Raw genomic sequence first — 25196 nt, 5'->3', positions numbered from 1 at the left:
TCCAACAACCTCTTCAGATCATCCCAGCTCCATCAACTCATCCTTATCCAAGCAGTCCTCTCTTACTGTTTCACTTCCACCTCAACCATAGACTAGTTTGTAAGCTTGCAAGAGCTGGGCTCTCTTCTTTTTGTACCAGTTGTTATTGTGTGTGATTTTAAATAATTTTACTTGAGGAGCGCATTTAAATACCGTATTGGCTCGGATATAGGCCGCCCCCGTATATAGGCCGCACCCTAAAAGTTTGGTGCTTTTTTAAAGAAAAAGTTTTTTTTCTTTATAAAAGCACCAAAAAAAACATGCCGACACTCTGTCCCCCCCCCCCCCGAGATATGCTGCCGCTGTCCTCCCTTCCCGCGATACGCTGCCGCTGTCCTCCCTTCCCGCGATACGCTGCCGCTGTCCTCAATCCCCGAGATCCGCTGCCGCTGTCCTCCCTCCCCGAGATCCGCTGCCGCTGTCCTCCCTCCCCGCGATACGCTGCCGCTGTCCTCCCTCCCCGCGATACGCTGCCGCTGTCCTCCCTCCCCGCGATACGCTGCCGCTGTCCTCCCTCCCCGCGATACGCTGCCGCTGTCGCTGTCCTCCTCTGCCCCCCCCTCCTCGACTTACCGGAGCAGACTCCCGGGTGTCTTGCGGGGCCGGCGAGGGACATCTACGCAATACGCGTATGCAACTTCCGGTACCGGAAGTTGCATGCGCGTATTGCGTAAATGTCTCCCGCCGGCCCCGCAAGACACCCGGGAGTCTGCTCCGGTAAGTCGGGGGTGGGCAGAGGTAAAACGCTTAGATAACCTCCCGTGCCGGCACCCCCCCCCCCGTGGGAAGTGCTGGCAGGGGAGGCTGTCTGAGCGTATCGGGGAGAAGGATGCAGGTCCCCTGCACCGCTGCGGGGGATCTGTATCTTAAACCCGGTGCCTGCCCGGCGCCCGGGACTGCATGTCCCGGGCGTCGGGCGCTAGAGCCCGAATATAGGCCGCACCCCCCACTTTAAAAACTTAAAGTGGGGGAAAAAAGTGCGGCCTATATTCGAGCCAATACGGTATATAAAGGGATGAGCTACACCTTGAATGCAGAACAAACTATAAAAGGTTGGCCCATCAGAATGTACAATTAAGAATATGAACATTGATTCATCACAGATCAACACATTACATTTTTATGGTATAAACAAATTAAGAAAACTGTCAAAGTGCAATCAACTTAAAAATTCACATTAGGATTCACTGAACCACATAACATAAATCACAGATTGTGCACCTGAAAGGCCAGCCCTGGCACCCAAATTGCATCAGCAGGACTTGCCCAGCACCCAAATTGCACACATAGGACTTTCACCCACGTTAAATTCAAAAGATTTTCCCAACACCCAGATTGCATCCACAAGACAATACCCAGTAACCAGATTGCACACATAGGACTTGCCCCAGCACCCAGACTGTATCCACAGGGCTAGCTCAGCACCCAAGTTACATCCAAAGAACTTGCCACAGCACTCACAGGATTTGCCCAGCACCCAGTTTGCATTGACAAGATTTGCCCCAGCACCCAGATTGAATCAATGAGACTTGCTCCACACCCAAGTTACATCCAAACCACTTGCCCAGCACCCAGATTCCCTTCACAGAACTTGCCCAGCACCCAGATTGCACGCACAGGACTTGCCCAGCACCCAGATTGCACGCACAGGACTTGCCAGTACCCAGATTGCACACATGGAACTTGCCCCAACACCACACACTTTTCATGTTTTTCATGAAGACTGCTCAGCACCCCTCTCTCTCCTCTGCTACTTGCCGCCTGGGTGCTGTGTACCTCATGCACCTGCCTTGGCGCAGACCTGCCCCTAGATGTTAAAATTATTGCTGCTGAAAGTTTGAATATGGAAAATACTTATCATAAATTCATACCAAATTGCACGCAGATTGCACACATAGGACTTGCCCCAACAACCAGATTGCACAAAAAAAAATTTCATGAACGACCGCTCAGCGCCTCTCTTTCTCTTCTGCTCCCTGCCGTCTGAGTATTGTGCACTCCGTGCACCCGCCTCAGCATGAACCTGCCCCAAGATGTTATTAGACTGATAACATACTTCTGGATGTATTCTCAAGACTAAAACTGGAGATAATGTTTTGATTTGCCCAATTGTCTATTTGAACAGTTAACTAATAATAATAATAGGAATAACTATTAATTCAATTATTGACTTGGGATTTGCATATATTTATTAGGAAGAAGATTTAAACTTATCAAATGAAAACATTTTTATCTGATATTCTCACTTCAGAATAAGAGACTTATTATATATTCAACTGTTTGGTGGTACATTTAAATGTAAAACTGCCAAATGTCTAGATAAATTACATATCACATAGCGTACAATTTAAACTAGCCAAAAGGCAACTTTCTCCTTTTTGGCTGAAATAACCGGGGATTTATTTTACATTCAACTGCTCGTTTATTTAAATATACAAATCTGTCATAATTTAACCAATGGCTTTCAACTGAATTATGACTCCTAAATACAATAAACACAAAAATCCTAAATCCAAAAATGCTTACTATTCACCTAAGTCAACTGACGGGAAATCTATACAAGGAAATATACAAGGAACTATGGAAACTTCCAGTGTTGTAACATAAGACATTTTGAACCTAGCGTTGGATAATCTTTTTTAAAGAATTAAAACAGATTTTAGAGGAAATACTTTACAATAAAAATCAGAAGTAAATCAAATCTTTTAAAACGTACTTATCAAGACGCAAGAAGTTCAGGCTCCCCACTGGCATTGAAAATGTATTATTGTATGGTATAGGTCTGCAACACTCACTACAAATTTGTGTCATTATCTACATTCTCTTATTGGTGCTTTACAGCAATGATATCTGTGGTACACTTTAAAATAATGTATGTATTGAATAGACATAGGCGCTGGCGGAAAGTTTGTGTTCATTTTCAGTGGAAAAATGTTCTTGGTATTCGACAAAACACGGCCGTCTTCATATTCAACAAAATTCTCCAACATTTTTGTATTAAGAAATCCCATTCATTCAGCTGGTTGCCATGGAAACACGATATAAATGTGTAGAAGAAGTTGGGTAGGAAATTTGAGACCAATGATGGAAGAAAGAGGGTCAAAATTAGCTTAGAGATTAAAGTAGACTGGTTTCAATTATCTTAATTATATTAATTAACCTAATTAAATGATTAGTCATCTTAATTAAATCAAAACTTTAGAGAGTCTTACACACTGTGAGAAATGGCAGACTGAGGCTTACCAAGTCTCACAAAGAAGAATCTCACTCTGTGAAATGCTCAGATGCAGCACAGTAGTGTCACATAAAACAGTCACAGTGAAATGAATGGATCCTCTGCATGCTCTGCTCTTATATAGGCTCTATTCATTACTAGCCCGCTTTTTTTCTTTGAAAGATGCAGCACAGCCATTGGACAAGCTCTCAGCATGATGTGGCAGGAGTGAGCTGATTGGACAAACAAAGATCAGCTCACTCAATGTCCCTCTTCAGGTTGAGCTTCTCCCCTGCTTTGTGTAATTAAAATAGCGGCCTCTGCGATTGAACGAATGAACAAAGATTTTCATATTGTCTGAAAACAAATGTGCAAGTCTAGTTTTGAACTGTTCATGTGTACTCTTTTATCAGTATTTTATTATATGAAGTGTTAATAATATCTATTACACAATGTATACATTGCTAAATAAATAAGCAATTTTAATCTCTCTTAGCTTATAGGCACTGAGAAACTCACCCTTTTATATAAGGATATAAGTTTTTACTATACACATTTTGAAAATACTTTTTTTTATATATTTTTTTGCCATATACACATTTTATCATTTGTATTATCCTGTGTCGTATACCTTGTGGTGTACTTGAAATCTCTTTTTTCAACTTTCAGTATTTATTACGTTTGATATTTGCACTGGCTACCTTTCTCAAAAGTCATCTTTTTCTTTTTTCTCTCTCTTTCCTGTGATTTGTTCTTAGGGTAATTGTTTGAGCCTGAACAGATTGTAAAATTAGAGCATATTTATGTGTTTAATTTCATATTTAGATATGATAGCAGTTAGGAGAGTAATGATTTTGTGTGTTCTGTCTATTGTCGATGGTTACTGGCTCTCAGTCAACTTGCATGTACTTGTGAACCAACATGCACCTACTTTATTTTTTTTGTTTTAATGTGAGCTATTAAAATGATTATAAATAATTAAAATACCAAATGCTGGAATATGCTCTTTCTAATGAGTAAACTTAATGGATTTTGGATTTTAGCCACAAGCAAGTATGTTAATTAATGTTGATATTATAAGGTAGAGTGAGAAGTAATATATGTCTTTAGTGTACATGCTAAAATAAGCAGAGAATTAACACTAATATTATGACTACCAAGACTATGAACAGTTTTTTGAGAACCTGAGTGACAAGCATAGTAAAAGCATTGTAAATAACTTTGTCATTTGTGGTTTGTTTATATTTAAAAAAAATGTTAACTGAAAGCTGTGAAAGCTAAATTAAATTTCGATTTAATTAAATGCTTTAAATAAGTTATAGTTACATTTAAATATTACTTTTCTTTAATGCAATCATGTATTTCATTTCAGACTGATGCAGCTTTAATGTATGATGCAGTCCATGTGGTGTCTGTAGCTGTTCAACAATTTCCCCAGATGACAGTCAGTTCATTGCAATGTAACCGTCATAAGCCTTGGCGATTTGGTGCTCGCTTTATCAGTCTTATTAAAGAGGTAAGACATTACTTAAGACAAATAGATTATTTAAATGTAAAGTAAAGATAATAGCTTGATTCATAAATGTACATGTAACCCATAGACAGTACTTATACTATATAATTATATATAATGAAATATAAATATTAAAATACCTGATAATACCATTATGTTACGGATTTCTCCGTAACGGGCATTCAGTCTAAAAATGTTTACTATTTGTGTTTTGAAATGTAGACAAGTCATACAACTTATTAAAGTACCTTGAAAACTGGAACTGCTTTGCTCTGCTATACTCCTTTTCAATCATCATTCTTCTACATTCATGCTTTCTTTAAAACTTAGATAAAGAAGACATATCATTTAACAGTTTTCAATGTAGTATCCGTGAAATTGGTCGACCTTTATGTTTTAACGTGCACCCTGACAACTGATTGTGTTTTGCACAAATACATACAGTAATAATGCATAATGTTTGAAATTATTCTAATATTAAGTGTCAATTTATATCAGAAATATAATGTAGAAATAGTATCCTTCTCTTTGCTTCTCTCTATATCTATTGTCACAGAGCTGCCCTTAATATCCTTTCTGTCAACCTTTGTTCACCATGCTTGCAAACACTCCACCTCCTTAACTAAAGGGTAATGGACCGTCACTATATCAACGTAAATCTACAGTACTTTAAAAAACCCTTTTCATATTACAGCATTTTGCAATGTAAAGTTTTATTGGTGAGTGAAGTCAAGATTGCTTTACCCATATGGTAAAAAAAACTATTTTCAATCATGTTGTTAATTCTTTGCACAATTATATTTGAGTAATCTTTAGCCAGACAAATCATATAATGAACAGATGATACTTTGTAAATGCACTTATTCAATTGTACTGTAGTAAGAGAGACAGAAAGAGCGAGAGTGAAAGAAAAGTATAATTATAACATTTATTTATATATGGTCGTGTGAAAAAGAAAGTATATCCTCTTTGAATTCTATGGTTTTACATATCAGGACATAATCACAATAACTTGTTCCTTAGAAGGTCTAAACATTTGGTAAATGCAACCTCAGATAAAAAACAACACATGACATATTACACCGTCACATGATTTATTCAACAAAAACAAAGCCAAACTGGAGAAGCCATGTGTGAAAAACTAAGTACACCGTATGATTCAATAGCTTGTAGAACCGCGTTTAGCAGCAATAACATGAAGTACTTGTTTTCACATCGTTCTAGAGGAATTTTTACTCGCTGTTCTTCACAACGTTGCTTCAGTTTATCAAGGTTTGTGGGCATTTGTTTACGCAGAGCTCTCTTAATGTTCTGTCACAGCATTTCAATCGGCCGAGTTCTAGACTTTGACTAGGCCATTGAAACACTTTGATTATTTTCTTTTTCAGCCATTCTGTTGTAGATTTGCTGGTGTGCTTGGGATCAATGTCCTGTTGCATGACCCAATTTTAGCCAATCTTTAGCTGTCAGACAGATGGCCTTAAATTTGGTATACAGAGGAGTTTATGGTCTACTTAATGACTGGAAGATCACTAGGTCCTGTGGATGCAAAACAAGCCTAGATTATCACCCCTACACCACCATGATTGAAAGCTGGTATGAAGTGTTTGTGCTGATATGCTGTGTTTGGTTTTCCACCAAACGTGGCACCGTGCATCATGGCAAAACATCTCATCTTTGGTCTCGTCTGTCCAAAGGGCATTGTTCTAGAAGTTTTGTGGTTTGTTCAGATTCCACTTTGCAGACCTAAGCCGTGCTATCATGTTCTTTTAAGAGAGAAGAGGCTTTTATAGAGAAGAGGTATTATATAAATACATTAGAGAAAGAGGTCCCTAACTCATGGACCTTACAGTCTAAGTAGTAACAAGTAGTGAGCAGACATACAGATACAATAGAGGGGATGAATTAAGTGCAATTTACAGAAGTTTAGGTGGGAGGCACCCATTATAAAAGGAGTGTAAAAAAAGTGTGTAGGTATTTGTCAGTGTCAGGCTCCTGGCCCAACTCCTACTTTCCTTGGGAATCCTCCAGCGACTCCTTGCACTGCACCGCATCCCTAGCCTGAAGTTAGACGCACCTCCCAAAGATCGTGTGCAGTCCTGCTACCAGTAGGGGGCGTGTCTTGCGGACGGTGAAGCAGCGATATTGGTAAACGCAGGGAGGGGGGAGTGAGGGAAGTGGGAGGAATCATCCCCACTGCCCATACAGTATGCGGAGGAGTTTAGGGGAGTAGGAGGAGGAGTAGTTTCTGCATCCCCTATAAAAGCCCCAAACTTTATTGCTTGCTTATTGTGTGCTGTGTGGTTTACCTTGTGTACGCCTACCAGTTGTCCCCCTACAGTCCCTTTTGTATCCCTATTTACCATTTGACCTCCTGGCTTCTGACCTTGGCTTATTCCTTGACTTTGTGATACTCTATTGACCAGACATTGGCTAAGTACCTGGACTTTGTGTTACTCTTTTACCCTGACCTCGGCTACCACCTGGACTCTGCTTTTTTACGTTACCTGTCCTACCTTTCTGTTATTTGCTTCATTAAACCACTACCTGCTCTTGAACCCCAGAATAGTTTGTGGCTTTTCTTTTTGTTATTTCTGCTCTACGCTCCACTGACCCAACCACGTCAGGATATCAGAGATGAAATATGGGACCTCTAGATTGTAAGTTCATTTGAGCAGGGCTCTCCTCACCTGTTGTTTCTGCAAGTCAAATTGTTATGTTACATACTATTTGTTATGTCCTGTCTACCCATTGTACAGTGGTACGGAATATAATGGTGCTATATAAAATAATAAATAATAATAATCAGGACTAGTGTTGAAGAACCTTGAAGGTAAGAAAGGAGCTTTTGAAGGTGATACGCTGAAAGCCAAGGCATTTGTTTAAGTGTTGGTGAATGATGTTCCATTAAAAATAAAAACTATTCTGATGGCTTAGTTGGAAAGTGATTGTAGATGAGATATAGGTAAAGCAGGATGTCAAAAAGTAATCAATGACAGTAGTCAACATGGAACATGATTAGTGCATTCCTAAATGTTTTGAGAAATGGCCACATTTTAGCAATATTCCAGAGAAAGAGTCTAGATTTACCACTGGACAATGTGCATTTGCCACAGGGTAAATAGTTGAGCCATCCATCGTAAGACTGAAGTGTGGTGCTTGGAGGGATTTAGTTTTTAAACAAATTCACTTTTGGACATACTCGGTTTTAGTTTATGGTGGGCCATCCAGGAAGTGACTGCTATGAGGCAAGGAGTAACCATATGTTGAATTTATGTTGAAAGATAGGGAGTGGATAGATTTGGGTATCGTCTACATATAAGTAGGGTTTTTTTTAAATTGTCCCAAGGGTATACAGAGAGGAATGAAGGGGGGCCCAAGAAACAGCCCCGGGACACTCTTATTGAAAGGGCAAATGTTGTTAGCATTTGATACAGAGAAGGATTGTTGTGGAAGATAAGACCACAAATGTCAAAGGAGTGTAGAATCTAGGAGAGGAGGGTGGGTCAACTATCAAATGCAGCAGATAGGTCGAGAAGGATGAGAACAAAGAAATGTCTTTTGGATTTGGCTATATGGAGATAATTTAATAGTTTTGTAGCGGCAGTCTCAGTTGACAATGTTGGTGGGGAAACCAGACTGCATTGGGTCCAGGAGATTATGGGAATCTAGGAAGGTGAGCAGGGATGCGTACATTAGGTGTTTGAGAAGCTTAGAAGCAAATGGCAAGAGAGATACAGGGAGGGATATGGGATCTAATGTATTCTTCTTGAAAATGGGGATACTAATGACTGTTTGAAAGATGAGGGGAAAGTGCCAGAGGATAATGAGGAATTGACTATGCTTGTTAGTTTGTGGACTATAGAAGTTGACTTCCAGTAAACAGGTGGTAAAGCGTGAAGAGAAGAGTAAAGCGGCCGCTTAGGATTCCATAATCATAATGAAAGTCAAAAGCGAAAAAGTGACTGCGTGGGTTTTTGCATCAAGAATTGACAAAATGCTAGAGGTGTGACAGATCAGTGGAGTAGTGACATCACAGGGCTATCTGCCATTAAGCCAAAGTATACACACAAAGTGAGTTTCTAATATATAATCTTTAAACATTACTATATAGTTTTATTTACTTCACTGCACCATAGAATAACCTATTTTGGTGAACACTTGCTTCAAGCATTAAAAAAATATATATGGTTAACTTGCTGCTTTGCCCTCCGACATTGATGAGAATACATTTATTTACATATGAACATTGTGTAGCGTGTTACTTGCTAATACAGTACACATAGATTGATAGCAAGTGTTTTACAACATCCTACTTGTGCTGACAGCAGGATTCCAAAACAATTTTCAAAGAGAGATCATGAAAAATGGAAGATCATTTAAAAAAAAAAAAAAAAAATCTAGCAATGCCTTGTCTGGTGAAGGTGTAGGATCTGAAAAATATGAATCTATGGAAAAAAAAGAAATAACCAGTTCTTTGACAGAAAATGTTCAGTGATCAATTGTATTACTGTTTTATTGCACATGTTGACATATTCATATTCCTATGGTACTCAATAAATAAAAGCATAAAAGTCAGTTGAGTAAGCAAAGAATGACTAACGTATTACCTTTATTTGTTCCTGTGGTATTATTTGAATAGTAGAGAATCTACAGTATGCTTTATAAAATGTAACACATTTGCAATATAACAAATGGACATAGTAATAAAACCTGACAACTGTATAGCAAGAAACCACAAGCAGCAAATTTTTACGTTCTAGATACAAATTATTTCAATTTATATATGGGCATACATCCAAAAAACCAACAAAGGGAAATATGGGGTTCAGTGGTAGACAGATCGGTATTGAAAACATGTATTCCCACTCCTTTGTGAGATATGCCCCTCATTCTGCATATGATCCATAAAAATTCTTAATATGGTTCTTTTCAGTGCTTTAAATGCATTTGCAGTGTCTCTTAACAATGGAAAATATATGATTATAAAGCAATAGGAATGTATATTTTTATCATTACAAAATGTGTTAAAAAATTGGCTACAATTTTAATCTCCACCTATTGGGATGTTGCACATGCAGGAGACATACACTTTGCAGAGGTAATTATACCTAACACGTTGTCTGGGTCAAATTTCGATTTACAAAGGGAATAAAATACGTATACTGTGTGTTACTTATTGTAGCCAATTCGGATCAGAAACAATTATCAATAAAACAGAACTGTTAAAACCAGCCAAACATTACATGAGAAAGGATGCTGACATTAGATATAATTTGTATTCAATTTTCCACTGTGAAAATCTCACAAAGCTTGAAATAACTATCATAGAAAGGATTAAAGACTCAAAATTCAATTGAATGTTCCAAAATTTCAGATGTGCTGGGCTCTGGGTCAAACAAGAACATAGTGTCACAGTGCGTTTGTCCCAGTAATGCTTAAAAACAAATGCATTCAATACAATAACCGCATTTACAGATTAAATGCGCCACTTAATGTGTTCCATTTAAATTTCATATTGATTATCAATTTTAGTGTGTTTTGTTTTACAAGATGATCATTAAAAGACATGTACAGACATCACAACTTCAGCTTTTTAAGTACAGCATGTATATCCAGCCTGTTGCATAAACTAACTCGGTGCTGAGTTATAATGCCATAAACTCCTCAAGAACATGCTTACAAGAGAAATCTGTAACAAACTAACTAATCTGTAACTAACACCCATGTCCACATGGATGCAGCGGGTTCCTCCCTCAAAGTTTATTATTCCATGTAGTAGTTCCTAACTTATTCCTCAAGTTAAAGCAAGTTTTTGAGATCACTCTAATGAGCTGACAATTTAAATATGTAACTCTGTCATGGCTCATCCTCTTGACTTTAATTTGACATTCAATAAGCATCAGAGCCTTCCATACTTTATTCCTTTACACCTTGTATTTTGGCAAACAGAATTACTAATTTCTTAGTACCACTCATATTTAGATAATGCAGAAGTTTACTTTGATCTGCCATGCCATGTTGTCTGCCCAAAATAGAGTCAATAACATTTGCTATTTTTACCATTTTAGGTTTAGTTACTGTAATCAATTACTATCACCATTATATCAGCTGATAACCTACTGTGAGGCTTTGGGGTTATCCTTGACTAGATAGTGCCATCATACCATATTTTTTGTCCCTAATAGCAGCGGTCCCTAACCTTTTTGGCACCAGGGACTGGTGCTGGCAGCAGCGGAAGTTGTCTGCGCGCATCGGACAGACCTTCCCCGGCTGCCAGAGAGGAGGATACTCATCTCTGGCAGCCGGGGGAAGTCTGTGCGATGCACTCAGACAACCTCGACTGCTCCCGGGGCTTCTATGGTGGCGCACCAGAAGGTCATGTAACACCGGCGCTCCTTCATAGAATTCCACAGGCGGAAGTGCTGGCAGCAGCGGATCCAGGTCCCATGCAGTGCTGGGGCCGATCCTCACCCTGCTGTTTGCCATGCATCCACAGCCCGGTGGTTGGGGACCCCTGCCTTATAGCATCCTCCTCTTAAAGAGATTCTGATGTCCTATATACAATAGTCCCTTACCTTGTAAGTACTGTAATATGGATTATTTACCTGAGGACAAGAAAGAGGGGAAGAAAAGCACACATACCCTCTGCCATTTTGGCACCAGTTTTGGCTGCTTCAATGGAAATCAATGAGAACCCTTTCTGAAGATGCACGTGGAGAGTACTTGTAAGCCCCAGAAATATTACTTAAGCTGGCTGGTGGTAAACAAAATAAACATACAATGCTTGCACATTGGTAAGCCTTTATTGCAAGCCAATCAGTTGCAGTAAGGCAGGCAAATCCGCAGAAGGTGGTTCTGATGAATATATATATATATATATATATATATATATATATATGTACAGTACAATGAAAAAGTCCCATTTTTTTCATCTAAAAACTGCATTTTGTCTACATTTATCTTTGTATAATATTACAATTGTTTGAAAATCTAAAATATTTAAGTGTGACAAATATGCAAAAAAATGAAAGGGCAAATATTTTCCCAGCAGTGTACCAAAACATGAAATCAATTTAATTTACAGCTAAACATTTTCTTTCCATTTCTTCAGATGGCTTCTATTAATTAATAATTGACACTTTTAATTTATGAAAGGGTACAAAATGAACTTTTTTTTATTTTATATATTCAGAAATAATGAACTGCTTTATTTAAGTCATTCAAGTATTGTATGCTTCGGATATAATTTGCATGTCATGAAAAACAAATATACATTTAAATTACTAGATCAAATGTATACAAAGTATTACAAGAACAACCAAAGTGATAAACAATAATCAGTGACAATTGAAATTATCCACATGCATTGAATAATTTATGTTTTTATTTTGGCAAACATTAATGTACTGTTGTATGTACTATATTTACTCAAATTATTTATCTTATACATTAGGCTCACTGGGAAGGACTCACCGGCAGGATAACTTTCAACAAAACAAATGGCTTACGGACGGACTTTGATTTAGATGTCATCAGTCTCAAGGAAGAAGGTCTTGAAAAGGTACGTGGAACATTAAGTCTTTAGACTGAAAACGGTATATGGTATATTAAAGCATAATCCACTAGGAATTGGCTTTGATGTTTGCAGTTGTTTATAGCTTTTGTCAGCATGGGATATTAAATTGAATCTAAACTATTAGCAATACAATAAACTGACAATTAACATTCCCAGTAGTGCTTTAAAGGCTTTATATAAGTAAATTGTAAAAAGCAAATTGAAATGCTTTGTACTCCCTGCGTGTTGCTTGTGGCAGGATAACTGCAATATATTTAGCATTTTACCCTCCAATTAATAGTTTGAAATGAGAAGAATGCCTGCAATCGATATAGCTACTTAGTATTCACTTATTAATGAAACAAAACAACTTTCCACCATAGCAAGAGCAAATGTCTATCATTGGTGAATGCAACATATTCTACACTAGATGAGAATGACAGGACTCCTAAAACTCAAAAAACCTAAAAATTAGGTGCTTTTTTAAAGAAACATTTTTCTTAGAAAAAAAAATAACAGAGTGGAATAGATATACTGCCACTCTGCCCCCCCCCCGAGATATGCTGCCACTCTGTCCCCCCCGAAATATGCTGCCACTCTGTCCCCCCCCTGAGATATGCCCCCACTCTGTCCCCCCCTGAGATATGCTCCCACTCTGCCCCCAAGATGTGCCCCCCCCCTAGACTTACCAATGCGGACTCCCGGGTGTCTTGCGGGGGACATCTGCACTATACGCGTAAACAACCTGTGCTTTAACAATGTCCCTTGCCGGCACTCCCTCCGTTGGAAGTCCCGGCAAGGGAGTGCGGTTTTAGCTTTAGCTTCCTCCCGTTTTAGTTTTAGCTTCCTCCCGTGGAAAGTGCCGCCAGGGGAGGCTGTCTCAGCATATCGGAGAGTAGGAAGCAGGTCCCCTGCAGCGCTGCAGGGGATCTGTATCCTAACCCTGCTGCCTGCCCGGCGCCTGGAACTGCATGTCCCGGGCATTGGGCGATAAGAATTGCGCATTCCTGCGCTAAACCCCTGGCCACATTGTCTATGAAAACACTGCAACAATTTAATTGTATATTTAGCAAACTAACAATATAACCATATTAACCAAACTGAACTGGCTAACTGAATTTTTTCTCTAAAAATTATGATGTGGTCCTTGAGAGTTCTGACATAGGCATAATATTGACCTTACTGGGTGGCTACCACCGTAACCTCCCCTACACTGTTGCCACAATACTACCCTCCATAGTCCATGGATCCATGAAGAGTCCTGCACTTAGCTACTTCACTAGTGCCACAACACTTAGCTGTGCCTTGGACAGCAAACTCCTGCACTGATGTCAGACCTCAAAGACCTGCACCACTTCCGCTTAGATTAACCTAAAAGAAAAAAAGCGGGGGAGATAAACAATTCCTTGCGACAAATTATCCAAAGAAAGCTGGCACCTTCTCAGACCATCCTTTTATAGTCTCGCATGACCTTAGTTACAAGCTACTCCCTCGCATTTGCCACTCAATACTTGATCCCACGTTTAAAGAACCTAAACCTGTATTCTGTATGCGATTGGTTTTTCTATACTAAATAAAGCAATCTTTTTACCAATGCTTACTGCCAGTGCTGTTATTGAATAGGCTATTATCCCCATGAGGATTCAGTCTTAAATAACCTAAACTCTGGGCTATGTATGTCCTTACTGTTTCATACTCCATAAAGCAGCTATTTTATGACTGCTTACATGCTTACCACCGGGGCTTTTCTAGAATGAGAAATATGTGACTACCACTCATATCACTGAGGACTCTTGCCTATAGTCTTAAAAATATAATTCCTGCACTATGTATAGTCTAATTCCTTTCTTATCCTTAATCATGTAGCTCATTCACCAATGCTTAATTCCAAGGCTTTTCTAAAAAAAAAATGTAAAACTGGAATAAGCGGAGATCAATATGCAGCATAAGAGGAATCTGATCTGAATACAGTCATTTCATTCCTGGATTTAAGTTTCAAATAAATATTTTATTGAAGAAAAAATAACTACACACCTTCATTAAACAATAAGGGACAGTGTTAAAGTAACAACTTAAGTCTTGAACTGAAGGGATTCACTTTCAATGTGTTTAAAATATATATAAAAAAACATTCTTTTAGATAATGGCACGTTTGGTTTTTACATGGTACTTTAAATGTAGGTGTATGGGATAATGAGGTACTACGCTTGCATTTCATTCCTCCGTAACAATAAACTTAAATAACATTTCAAATCATCTGCTCTGTTTTACAGATTGGGACTTGGGACCCTGCAAGCGGCTTAAACATGACAGAAAGCCAGAAAGAAAAACCAACAAATATAACAGATTCCTTATCTAACAGATCTCTAATTGTCACCACTATCTTGGTAAGACTTGTTTAGCTCATGGTAAAATATATTTTATGCCGAAATATCACATGGGAAAATTTCTATTTTAGTTTGTGTAAAGTACATCTTTGCATTCATTTAATGCATTTGGTACAAAAAATGTAGTTTATTCTATTGAGATTTTAATCTGAAAAACAGATAAACATATCCATGGAACATGGAAGTGGGTTGATGCTAATCTTCTATTAACTATTTTCTTTTTTTTGTATAATGTTGTTTACAAGTGCAAAAATTAAAAGAAAAGGCAGAAACGAAACTATGTAAGCAGGTAGACATTTTAGGACAGATTAATGAAAGCAGAACGACTGTTATGAAGGCTTTTGACCTAGAACAAATGTATGGATTTTCTCACTAACCGTCACTTTAGTAGCACAGAAGCCTGCAAATAGACATTTAAAAAAAAATGAAAGTAAGAATTTCCACTTAAAGGTATTAGTTCTGCAATTCTCTAACAAAGGAACAACTTCACCCCCCTTGGGTCAGCCCTAATGGTATAATCATTGTTCATCATTGGATATGTAGTGTATTCACCTGCATCAATAAACATATCTTCCTATTTGTAATTCTACCAATGTGTTTCTTACAGCATAAATGAATCTTATTTCTTAGCAATTATTTGAGGACGCCATAAATGATATGCTTGAAGAATCAGAATCAGACAGCATAGTAAACGTTGTGGTAAATGCTTGTTTGCCTAGGGTCTGACTTCCAAAAAAACATGTATTATGTATATTATACTTTTTTAACAAATTAGATTAAAAATATAAACATTAAGTTGTATGGTCCAACATAATCATACAAACATGTACAATTTTATTTCTGTTTGGAAGTTACCCTGAATATTAATAATGGTCAAACACTGTTATATATTAATTGCGGAATGATATTAATGATAGATTTGTAATTAATAATAATAGCTTGCCATCACATCACTTGCCCAGCACACAGATTGCATCCACAGGACTTGCCTAGCACCCTGATTGCACACAGGACTTGCCCAACACACAGACTGCACACATATGACCATCCCTGGGAACTCTCTCCTGGTTTGACACAGATAACTCTGGGAGAAGCATCGGTTCTCCGGTTCTCTGGGTCAACACCCGAATTCAATGGGTCGTGAGAGTGGGGTCTTGACAGGCTTTAAATGGGGGTGTTTCCTGCGATATCAGCTGGAATGCCTCCTGACATCAGCAAGAATGCCTCCTGACATCACCAAGACTGCCTCCTGACATCAATGGGAGTCAATGGGCTGTCCTGGCTGCGAGGGCAGGCTCCGCATAGCCAGAGCCCAGAAGTTCCCAAGTATGCATATGACTTGTCCCAGCACCAAGATTACATGCACAGGAGTTGCCCAGCACCCAGATTGCATATGGGACCTACCCCAGCACCCAGATCGCATACATAAGGATTTGCCCCTGCATCCACATTGCACCCACATAAATTGCCCCAGCATCCAGATTGCACCACGGGATTTGCCCCAGCACCCATATATCACCCCCAGTGGTCTCCTCTCTCTCAGGTCTCAGGTCTTCTCCCAGTAAGGGCTCATCTCAGTCTGGCTCTTGTACAGCCGCCGTCCCCACGGTCCCTGGAATCTGAGTGCTTGGAGTTCACATGACCCCTGACTTCTGCAGAGAAAGGGCTGGTGACGGGAGGACTTATGATCTTCCCAGTCAGTGCCTGTGGCAGAGCCATAAAGGAGGCACCCTCTGGGGCGTGGTGCTGGCCCTGCATTCTATTCATAAAAACCTTATATATATACATATATACACATATATATATTAGTTGATATTCTAAAACTGTAGGTGCCATAGCTATTTTTTTTAATTATACTCATTTTCATCCTAAAAATGTACATATTACTAGAAACATATCACAGCAAGAGCACAACTTTTCAATAAGAACTTGTTAAAGATAATTACTTTTATACGCACAACAGACATTTTAAGAGTTAAACCTATTTATACTACATTTTTGAATGTAGATGCTTAGACCATCTTATAGCCATAGCTAATTAGTAGATAAACCAATACTATAAAATACTACACTGGTTAGGCATCATCCAGCCATCACACTTTGAATATAAAATAGTAAATCAATGCAACTTCTGACTCACAAGAATTAAAATACACAATAGAAATTTCCAAATATCAAAATGCCAAATACCAGTCATCCTGATGTTTAGGGACCTGAGTCATATCTATATTCAGAAATGTGCAGACATTTCCTAATGCTGTGTTGGTACAAGATATGTATTTCATTTTAACAACCTAAGCACAGCAGAGGTCACCAAACTGGCTTACTGTAAGTGCCACCCTCATTTCAACTTTGCGTGCCCGATCACGCTCAAATTGTGCCACCACTGATGGTTTCTGAAGATGGGATTTCATTAACCATATAAAACTAGAACTAGATCAGCAGCCTACCAGTAATATACCACAATGAATATACCAAAATGATCAAATTATATTTTATCAAAAGAATCATGGTGGGATCAGGTGACAATCATAAAATGTCCAGGACATAAGTTATCTCACATCAATTATAACTTTGCTGCTATATTATATTTTCTCTATTGATAATTCAATGTGAATTCTTTGCTGTAATAGCTTATCATTGCTTTCCTATTACATGGGACACTCTATAATTGCTTTACTAATAATAAACAATAATGATAACCTTAATAATGTAGCAGAATATATGTGATAAGCAGAGCTTTTTTCCAATTACAGATAAAAAAGCATGGTTATTATTTCTGCGGTACACTTATAATAGCTTTTTAACTAGATTCTAATTTCACTAATTTTAGGTTCTGACTCCAGTGTCTATGAAATCAAGTTATTTAAGACATGACATTTGATGTATTAACCTTGTCACCCCAAATAAATCACATGTCCACTTTCCCTGGGCGGTGCTGTGCTAAGTATGTGAAATATAACACTTCTAACTTTACAGTAATGAAAATAATATTTTCTGATGATCCGGTGAAATTATGAACCTCTTCAATCTATATGTATATAGTGGTGAACTTTGGTAGATTAAATGTCCTTAACAATTAACACATTCAAGAGAGTTTGTCTAGTGGTTGGTCTCTCCATTAAATAAACTGTGCTATATGGGTTTTTTTTAGGATTATGATTATAAAGCATGTGCCCTATGCACAGGAATTCTAGTGAGGCCAGAAATTCTCCAAAATGAATAAAACTAAATAGAATGATTCTAGTCTGATGAAATATAGCAGCAAGAATTAATGTATACATGAATGTTCATTTTTCTATATGTGCATCATTTTGTAACTTTACCATTTTGCCTATATAGCAGCAACAAATGAAAATGGGCAATATATTAATTTCTTCTTATTTCATCAGCTACAATAAGTATGAATACAATAATTTTATTGATTTAAGCATTTGTTTTGCCAATATAGATACAAATGTAACTGTGCAGGGTCAAGAAAAAGCAGTATTTTACTTATTTCTCGTTTCAACCGCTATAATTAGCATGAATACAATAACTTACTTGATTTGAGCATCTTCTCAATAAAGAACATTTTCTGTACAGTAGTAAACAAACCTTACAAGATGGAATTGACAGAATTTTCTGATCCTGGTATCACATTTTTTTAGCACTACAAAATGTAGTAGCAGATGTTGTGTGCAAGTTAGGCAATTTAATTTATTACTGTAAAATTATTTTACATTCCTTTAAGACTTAAGTTGAAGAAAAGAAAAAAAAAGGTCAGGGGTTTACATTTAGCATTCTATATGTGTGATTTAAATTGGGTATTTGACAATTATAAAAATGTTTTAATCCTACAGGAAGAGCCATATGTGATGTTTAAGAAATCTGATAAACCACTTTATGGAAACGAGAGATTTGAGGGCTATTGTATTGATCTACTCATGAAATTATCTCACATTCTTGGATTCAAATATGAGATCAGACTAGTGGAGGACGGTAAATATGGAGCCAAGGAAGACTCCACTCAGCAATGGAATGGGATGGTCCGTGAACTAATGGACCATGTAAGTCAAAATCTCCTTTTTTACATATGAATCAGATAATTAACATGCTGCAATGTTTTACTCTCATGCTGAATACTATTTTTTCTTTGATGTTGAATAATGTTTTGCTTCCCTTTTATGCTGTGTTCCACGGTGATGAACAAGCTGAATGTGTAAGATGTAGACAAGATATAAGTCTTGTGGAAAATGTATTTAATAAATAGTAGGGCTGCAACTAACGATTATTTTAATAATCGATTAATCGGCCGATTATTTTTTCGATTAATCGATTAATCGGATAAAAAAAATAAATTTAATAATTTAATGAAATGCCCTGCACCCACCCACACTCTGCCCCATCAGTTTCCCACCCGGCAATCTCTCTCTCTCTCTCTCTCTCTCTCTCTCTCTCTCTCTCTCTCTCTCTCTCTCTCTCTCTCTCTCTCTCTCTCTCTCTCTCTCTCTCTCTCTCTCTCTCTCTCTCTCTCCGCTACCGCATCGTTTCACTTACAACGCTCAACCGCAAAACTTTATTCAAATCTTCATCGTTCACGCGCGTCACATCCGTCATTACGTAACTTCAGGCAGACGGACACTACAGAGCTCTGCAGCAGAAACGGGGGAACGCTGGCGGAGGTAAGTGAAAGGAGCCGAGCGCTCCAACGACGAATCCATCACTCGATTAATCGATAACGGAAATCGTCGACAACGATTCCCGTTATCGATTATTATCGATTTTATCGATTCGTTGTTTCAGGTCTAATAAATAGTAAATATTATATACGTCAACAGTCCTGTTACCAGAAAAAAATCGTCTGTTTCTGTTTGTTTGTTAAAAAATCAAGTGGTCAGTCAAATTTAGGATTAACTGCATATCTTTTTTATCAATAGACCTCCTTTCCCCCCAGGATGTTTAACGAGCCAAATCTGAAGCTAACTAGTGATAAGTACAGTAATGATACAAATTTTCAGCACCTTTGAATATTATGTACATTATGTACAATATCTGACACAATCAGAAATGAGAATAATTTAATGCATATGAGAGGTTCTTTAGAATCCCTGTACATTTGCAAGGGGGACATCATCATCTATTACTTACATAAACCTGTTGGAATGAACTTTCATGATCTCGGTTAAAAAGCAGGAATATACTGTAGAACTCCAATAATATATTAGGAGAAATGGCCATGTTTGCGGTAGACAAATCAGACCCAGAGTTATATGAATTAGAGCAATTACAGATTAAAGGAAAAAAATGATTAGTGTCCTGTAAAATATCACTACACAAAAAATGCTGAAAAGATGTAACCCTAACTGACATCATGACGTCAGCTTAGAGATATGTAAAAAATAAAAGAAAAATGAAAATAAACATCATTTATCTACTTGAAGACTAATAACGATAATGAACTTGAGCTCTAGCCAAGGATAATAATTTTGTTAAGATATTGGATGCATAGAGAGTAAAATAGATACGGAAAAATGTACATATATCATAAAGTTGGCTTATCTTAAGAGCTTAGTAGCTCAAGCTTCAAGTGCTTCTTCTGAAAGAAGCAAGTATGTATTTTCTGACAAATACATTCTTTTGTTATATTTATTTGTTATACTTTGCATATGTGTATTAGCGGTGCTGGCACGTGGATCCCTTCTTTCATGTTAAAGTACTTTTCTGTTCAATGGCTCAATGTCATTGTTAGACTGAACTGGAAAAAAAAATATCTTTTAATTTTTAAAGTACTTTTCTGTTCAATGGCTCAATGTCATTGTTAGACTAAACTGGAAAAAAAATATCTTTTAATTTTTAAGATTAATTTTTGTACATTTTCTACTCTGGCATTATTAAAAAGCAAATAGGGAAGACAAAGCTCATAAAATCATATATTGCACCAAATTATATGAAAAGTTAAAGTGGTTTCAAAAAAATTCAACAATATCAATATGTTTCAATTCATCACTAAGAGCCTTGGCTTGTGATTGTATTATGTTACATATAAAATATTGTATCTTTTCCTACTTAATATTAATAATAATATAAAATGTAATGTAGTAGACTACATTTTTTACTTGTTCTGTCTTTCCCTTAATAATTTCCCATATCAAACATGAAGGGTCTATGTATTTTATAGAACTATTGTGCAGGGTGGTGGTCTGATTGCCCAGCAGAATTAATTGTGTATATATATATATATATATATATATATATATATATTTTAGTATAGAGCCAGGGTTATGTATAAAAAATGATGTTGGTGTTTCATAGGTGTTCCTGTCATCATTTCTTAAAACACTTTAGGGTCTAGACTGCATATTTGAACCACATGTGTCTACAGATTTGCCAAGCACTACTGTATGTATGTTTTTACACAGGGGAGAATATAATATACAGTTTATAGTGTGAAAGTAACAGAAATAGACATATCATGGCAGAGATTTCTCTTCATTGTTCCTATCTGGTATGTCATAGCTATCAGTGTCTTTTGTACTGGATTTGATAACAAGTAGATGAAGGGTAGCTTTCGTCATGAGCTCTTATGGTGAGTTCACCAAACCTCATGAGCTTTAAGGTTGTAGAAGGTTATAGCGATATAGTAGCTATACCCTGTATATATTTTCTTACATATTTCACCACATTATGTTCTTATTTTATAAAAACCATAAGACTGCATTTCCATCATATTACATATACATAGATGATAGCTAAATTATATTTAATTGATGCTATTCTTTATTAAACCTTCCTGGTTTTTTTAATGAATTTTGTTATCACCATGTCTCAATATAGGTTATGTAGTGTTATGTAGACACATCCTACACAATAGTTTCTAATTCAATCTATTGTGTAATATAGCATTGCAAATCTATTGGTCAAAATATGTGTCATTAATTAGCTAGAATAAAAGCATGAGTAAGAAAAACAAAAATAAACCAAAACAATCCAATAAACAATATTTCATAAAGTTTATAATCTGTTTTCCTAATTGTTTTAATACTAAGTGAATACCTTTTTAGAAAGATCTGTAATAACAAACAATAACAATAATATGTGCTTATTCTAAAGCCACTGTCTGTCATTAGTATGTATCAATTAAACAAACTTTGTTATGACTTTTTATTCTTACTTTTTTGAGTACTTCAAGCAATCTAAATAATCATTTATCCCTAGGAGGGTAGCTCTAAATTAAAATGGATGTTTATATATACTTACTAATTATAGCTTTTCATTTAATAGGTTTAATATATTTTAAAAACAAATTATTAATGTATTCCTTGAGGCATATTGATTTCATCTAGTAAGTTTATTGATACTCTGCATAATTTCAAAAAGAAATATAGTTCTATTCTTCAACTCTTAATATTGTTATCATGTAGCGGCATGTACACGGAGATGAATTAAAGTGTAATACATTTACACTACCTTCTATTTCAATGTTTTAACTTTTATATATATATAAGTTATATTTTATATCAAAAATTAATAAATACAATGTTTAATTAAACACCATTTTGCAGTATCATTATCATAGCATTTCTATCAAAATGCATTATTTAAAAAAATACTTCACTTACTAAATTTAATATAGCTGTTCTAAATGTCAATACCTTGTAACATTTACCTTATTGCAGTAGAAAAATATGGGTTAGTGTGAAAAGTAATTTTTATGCATACTGCATTCTTCAATTTCATCACAAAACTATCAGCATTCAAACCATGGTGGCAATATTGCTTTAACCTTCATTCTTCACTCCACTTCATTTGAATTATTCTTTAGCACTTAGGAAGATTATTTTTTTCTGTTTGTTTTTTAATAGTTCTGCTTCACACATGTTTGATCTAGAATTAGACAAGCAGTAATATTTGTTTTAGTGATTCATCCTAATATAGTGAATCTTCCAGCAGATAATTGTCCAGTCTATTTCAAATCCAGTCTTGCTTGTGCAAACAATATATAATTACAATTGTGTAGAATCAATTCCTCGTTCCAAATTAATAAAAGCCAGCAGAAAAGGGACCACTTTCTTTAAAGCTCCCCCAGTCAGCTGCAGGAGCTCTAGTAGAGGAGCGGTTTATATGCTAAGCACTGGACACAACGCAAGACATCGTAAGGATAAAAAAAAAACACATTTTGTTAAAGTGCAAAACATACTCAAAGGAAAGTATGAGACTAACTTAACCAGAAAAGGACAATACTTAAATAGCTTACCCCATAGTAAGGCCCAACTTGGGAAAGTTCCAAATTTACCTCATGTGATGCTACAGAGGAAAGTTCTCCATTAGCTTATCCGACTAGTTTCTCATGCCATTCTTCCAATTAGGGGATAGGTTGTTCTTGTGGTGCGCGCTAAGGGTCTGCCCTGTTCCAGAAGTGATCCAGGAGACCTGGGTAACACAGCTGATCACCAGAAAAAGCAGATCACCAGAGGAGAAAAAAGAATGTTGATATAGAGAACATGAAGAAGAAGTGAAGAACAAAAATTAGGGAGACATCGAGGGAAAATGTGAGAGAGCGTGTGACAGAGAGCATCACAGAGAGAGTGAGAGAGCATAACAGAGTGTGAGTGTGGAAAGCAAAATTCAAATAAAAAAGTCAGAGATTTCAACTTCATTCGGGCCCCTTGCTTATTTTTGGACATTCGTGTGAGTTAATGAGGCCTACATTTAGATTCATATTTTTTGTTTAGGCAGAACCCATAGACGTTCCAAAGAAGCCTTTTGTACATTTAAGCCTTATCACCCCAGTTGGTGGATGCCTCATCCCACTGGCAACATAATGAGGATGAGGGGTAGACACAACTCGAGGTTGTGCCTTCCATAGGGTATTTTTTAATCATATTTATCAATAATATACTTGAGCAGGGGATGAGGGTGAAGGGGGTATATTTGAGCAATATCTCCCCAAATATATATGATTGCCCCACATCACTCCTTTTGGGGTGGTTGAATATGGGGCAACTACCGCCTCCCCTTAGTCAATAGGGGATCCTGGAATCCCCTGTTTCTTTTCTAAAATGGCTTATATGTTTTAAGTTAGCTCATTGGAAACTTGCAAGTTAATGGCTGTGTGAGTTGCTTCTTCTGTTGAGTGTATGTGCGTTGAGAGTTATCTTTTGCACAAATGTTACTCAATGTTATGCTTGGCGTGTTGAAGCAGAACCTTTGAGCAGAGATCAATGTGTACCACTAAAAGAGTGATACCCTTGGAGCTAAAGTGGCGTTTTTTACTTTCCAACCGGTTCCCGCTCAAGTTGAGCCCTTAGGTTCAGTCGGCCATAGGATGAACTGCAAGTGCCCTCTTCAATCTGTTAGTTGGATATCGTAAGAATAGTTGATTGGGGTAGGATAAATCGGATAAACGAATGTCAAAGCCAAAGTTAGGATACCGGAAATTGGATAAACAAATTCCAAAGCCAAAATCAGGCTGCCAGAAGTAGCAGTGGGAAACAAACAGGAACTAGACAATTAGCAATGCACTAGTACTGAACATAGGCAGGACCATCCAAAAGCAAAGGCTGGCTGTGAATGAGGATTATTGAAAGGCTTAAAACGATGATCAGCTGGAGCTAATACCCTGATGCTCCATTGGTCAGGACTTCAGAAAGAATCCTCTTGTCAGCAGCATTCAAAACTTGCACTCAAGAGACTCGACCTAGTAGTGTTACATAGCCCTGGTTAAGTAAAATGATGGTGTAAAAGTAGATTCAAATAGATGCTTAACCTATGTCTATGAGACAAATGTTGTTACAAATAAGACATTACTCTTAGTACTGGCATTTTGTAAATCATTGCAACATTCAAAATACTCCCATGCCGAAAAGTATCTGAAATGGAGTAATTGTAAAAAAAAAAAAAAAAAGATAAGTATTCTAGATCCTCACTCTCACTTGTTTCTAAATTTGAATTAAAGACCCCTCTTTCTGACAATGGGAAGTAAAACCATCCCATTGTTATAACTGAGTTAAGAAATGAGAGACATTTCTCAATACATTATATCTATATGTTTGGTTTTAAATAATGAAGTCCTTTTTTTCTGTTGCGTTGTCATTATTTAATATTTCAAACATCTTCCTATGAGGTCAACAATAATGACCACTTGAAACCTTTGATACAGAAAGTAATTCTTTATACACATTTAAAGGGCAGCTTTCGAATATTCTAACAACATTGTGCTTGGCAACAAAGAAGCCTAAATTATCTTTATATCTGTAATCTGTTCTATCAAAGATTGTGGTAATGCATTGCAATGTTTTGCAGACTTTTCTTAGAATTCTATAGAGTTCTATATGCCTTTGGGTGTAGTACCCATAAGATAAAGAATATCAGTCATCACTTGATTGTGTCTTGAAAAGGTACAGCTGGGTGACTGGATGAAACATAAACTAATCTTATTTTTCCCTTTGAGGCAGATAGAAAAAGGAAAAGTTCACTTGAATCCTTAAGACATACTAGTGGATG

At 37.0% G+C, this 25196-nt stretch overlaps 1 protein-coding gene across 1 annotated transcript in view; it reads left to right on the top strand.

Annotated features, from left to right (window-relative positions):
* Window positions 1-25196, top strand: part of GRIK2 (glutamate ionotropic receptor kainate type subunit 2) — a 262126-nt gene that overhangs the window by 175973 nt on the left and 60957 nt on the right. The window contains exons 8-11 of the mRNA XM_053459441.1: window positions 4626-4769; window positions 12223-12330; window positions 14598-14711; window positions 18554-18760. Of these exons, the coding sequence (XP_053315416.1) occupies window positions 4626-4769; window positions 12223-12330; window positions 14598-14711; window positions 18554-18760 (573 nt within the window). The remainder of the gene's footprint in view (window positions 1-4625; window positions 4770-12222; window positions 12331-14597; window positions 14712-18553; window positions 18761-25196) is intronic.

Source organism: Spea bombifrons, chromosome 3, assembly GCF_027358695.1.
Source record: "Spea bombifrons isolate aSpeBom1 chromosome 3, aSpeBom1.2.pri, whole genome shotgun sequence".
NCBI classification, from domain to species: Eukaryota; Metazoa; Chordata; class Amphibia; order Anura; family Pelobatidae; genus Spea; species Spea bombifrons.
The sequence above is the reverse complement of the archived record's forward strand: the minus strand, read 5'-3'. Positions and strand labels throughout refer to the sequence as shown.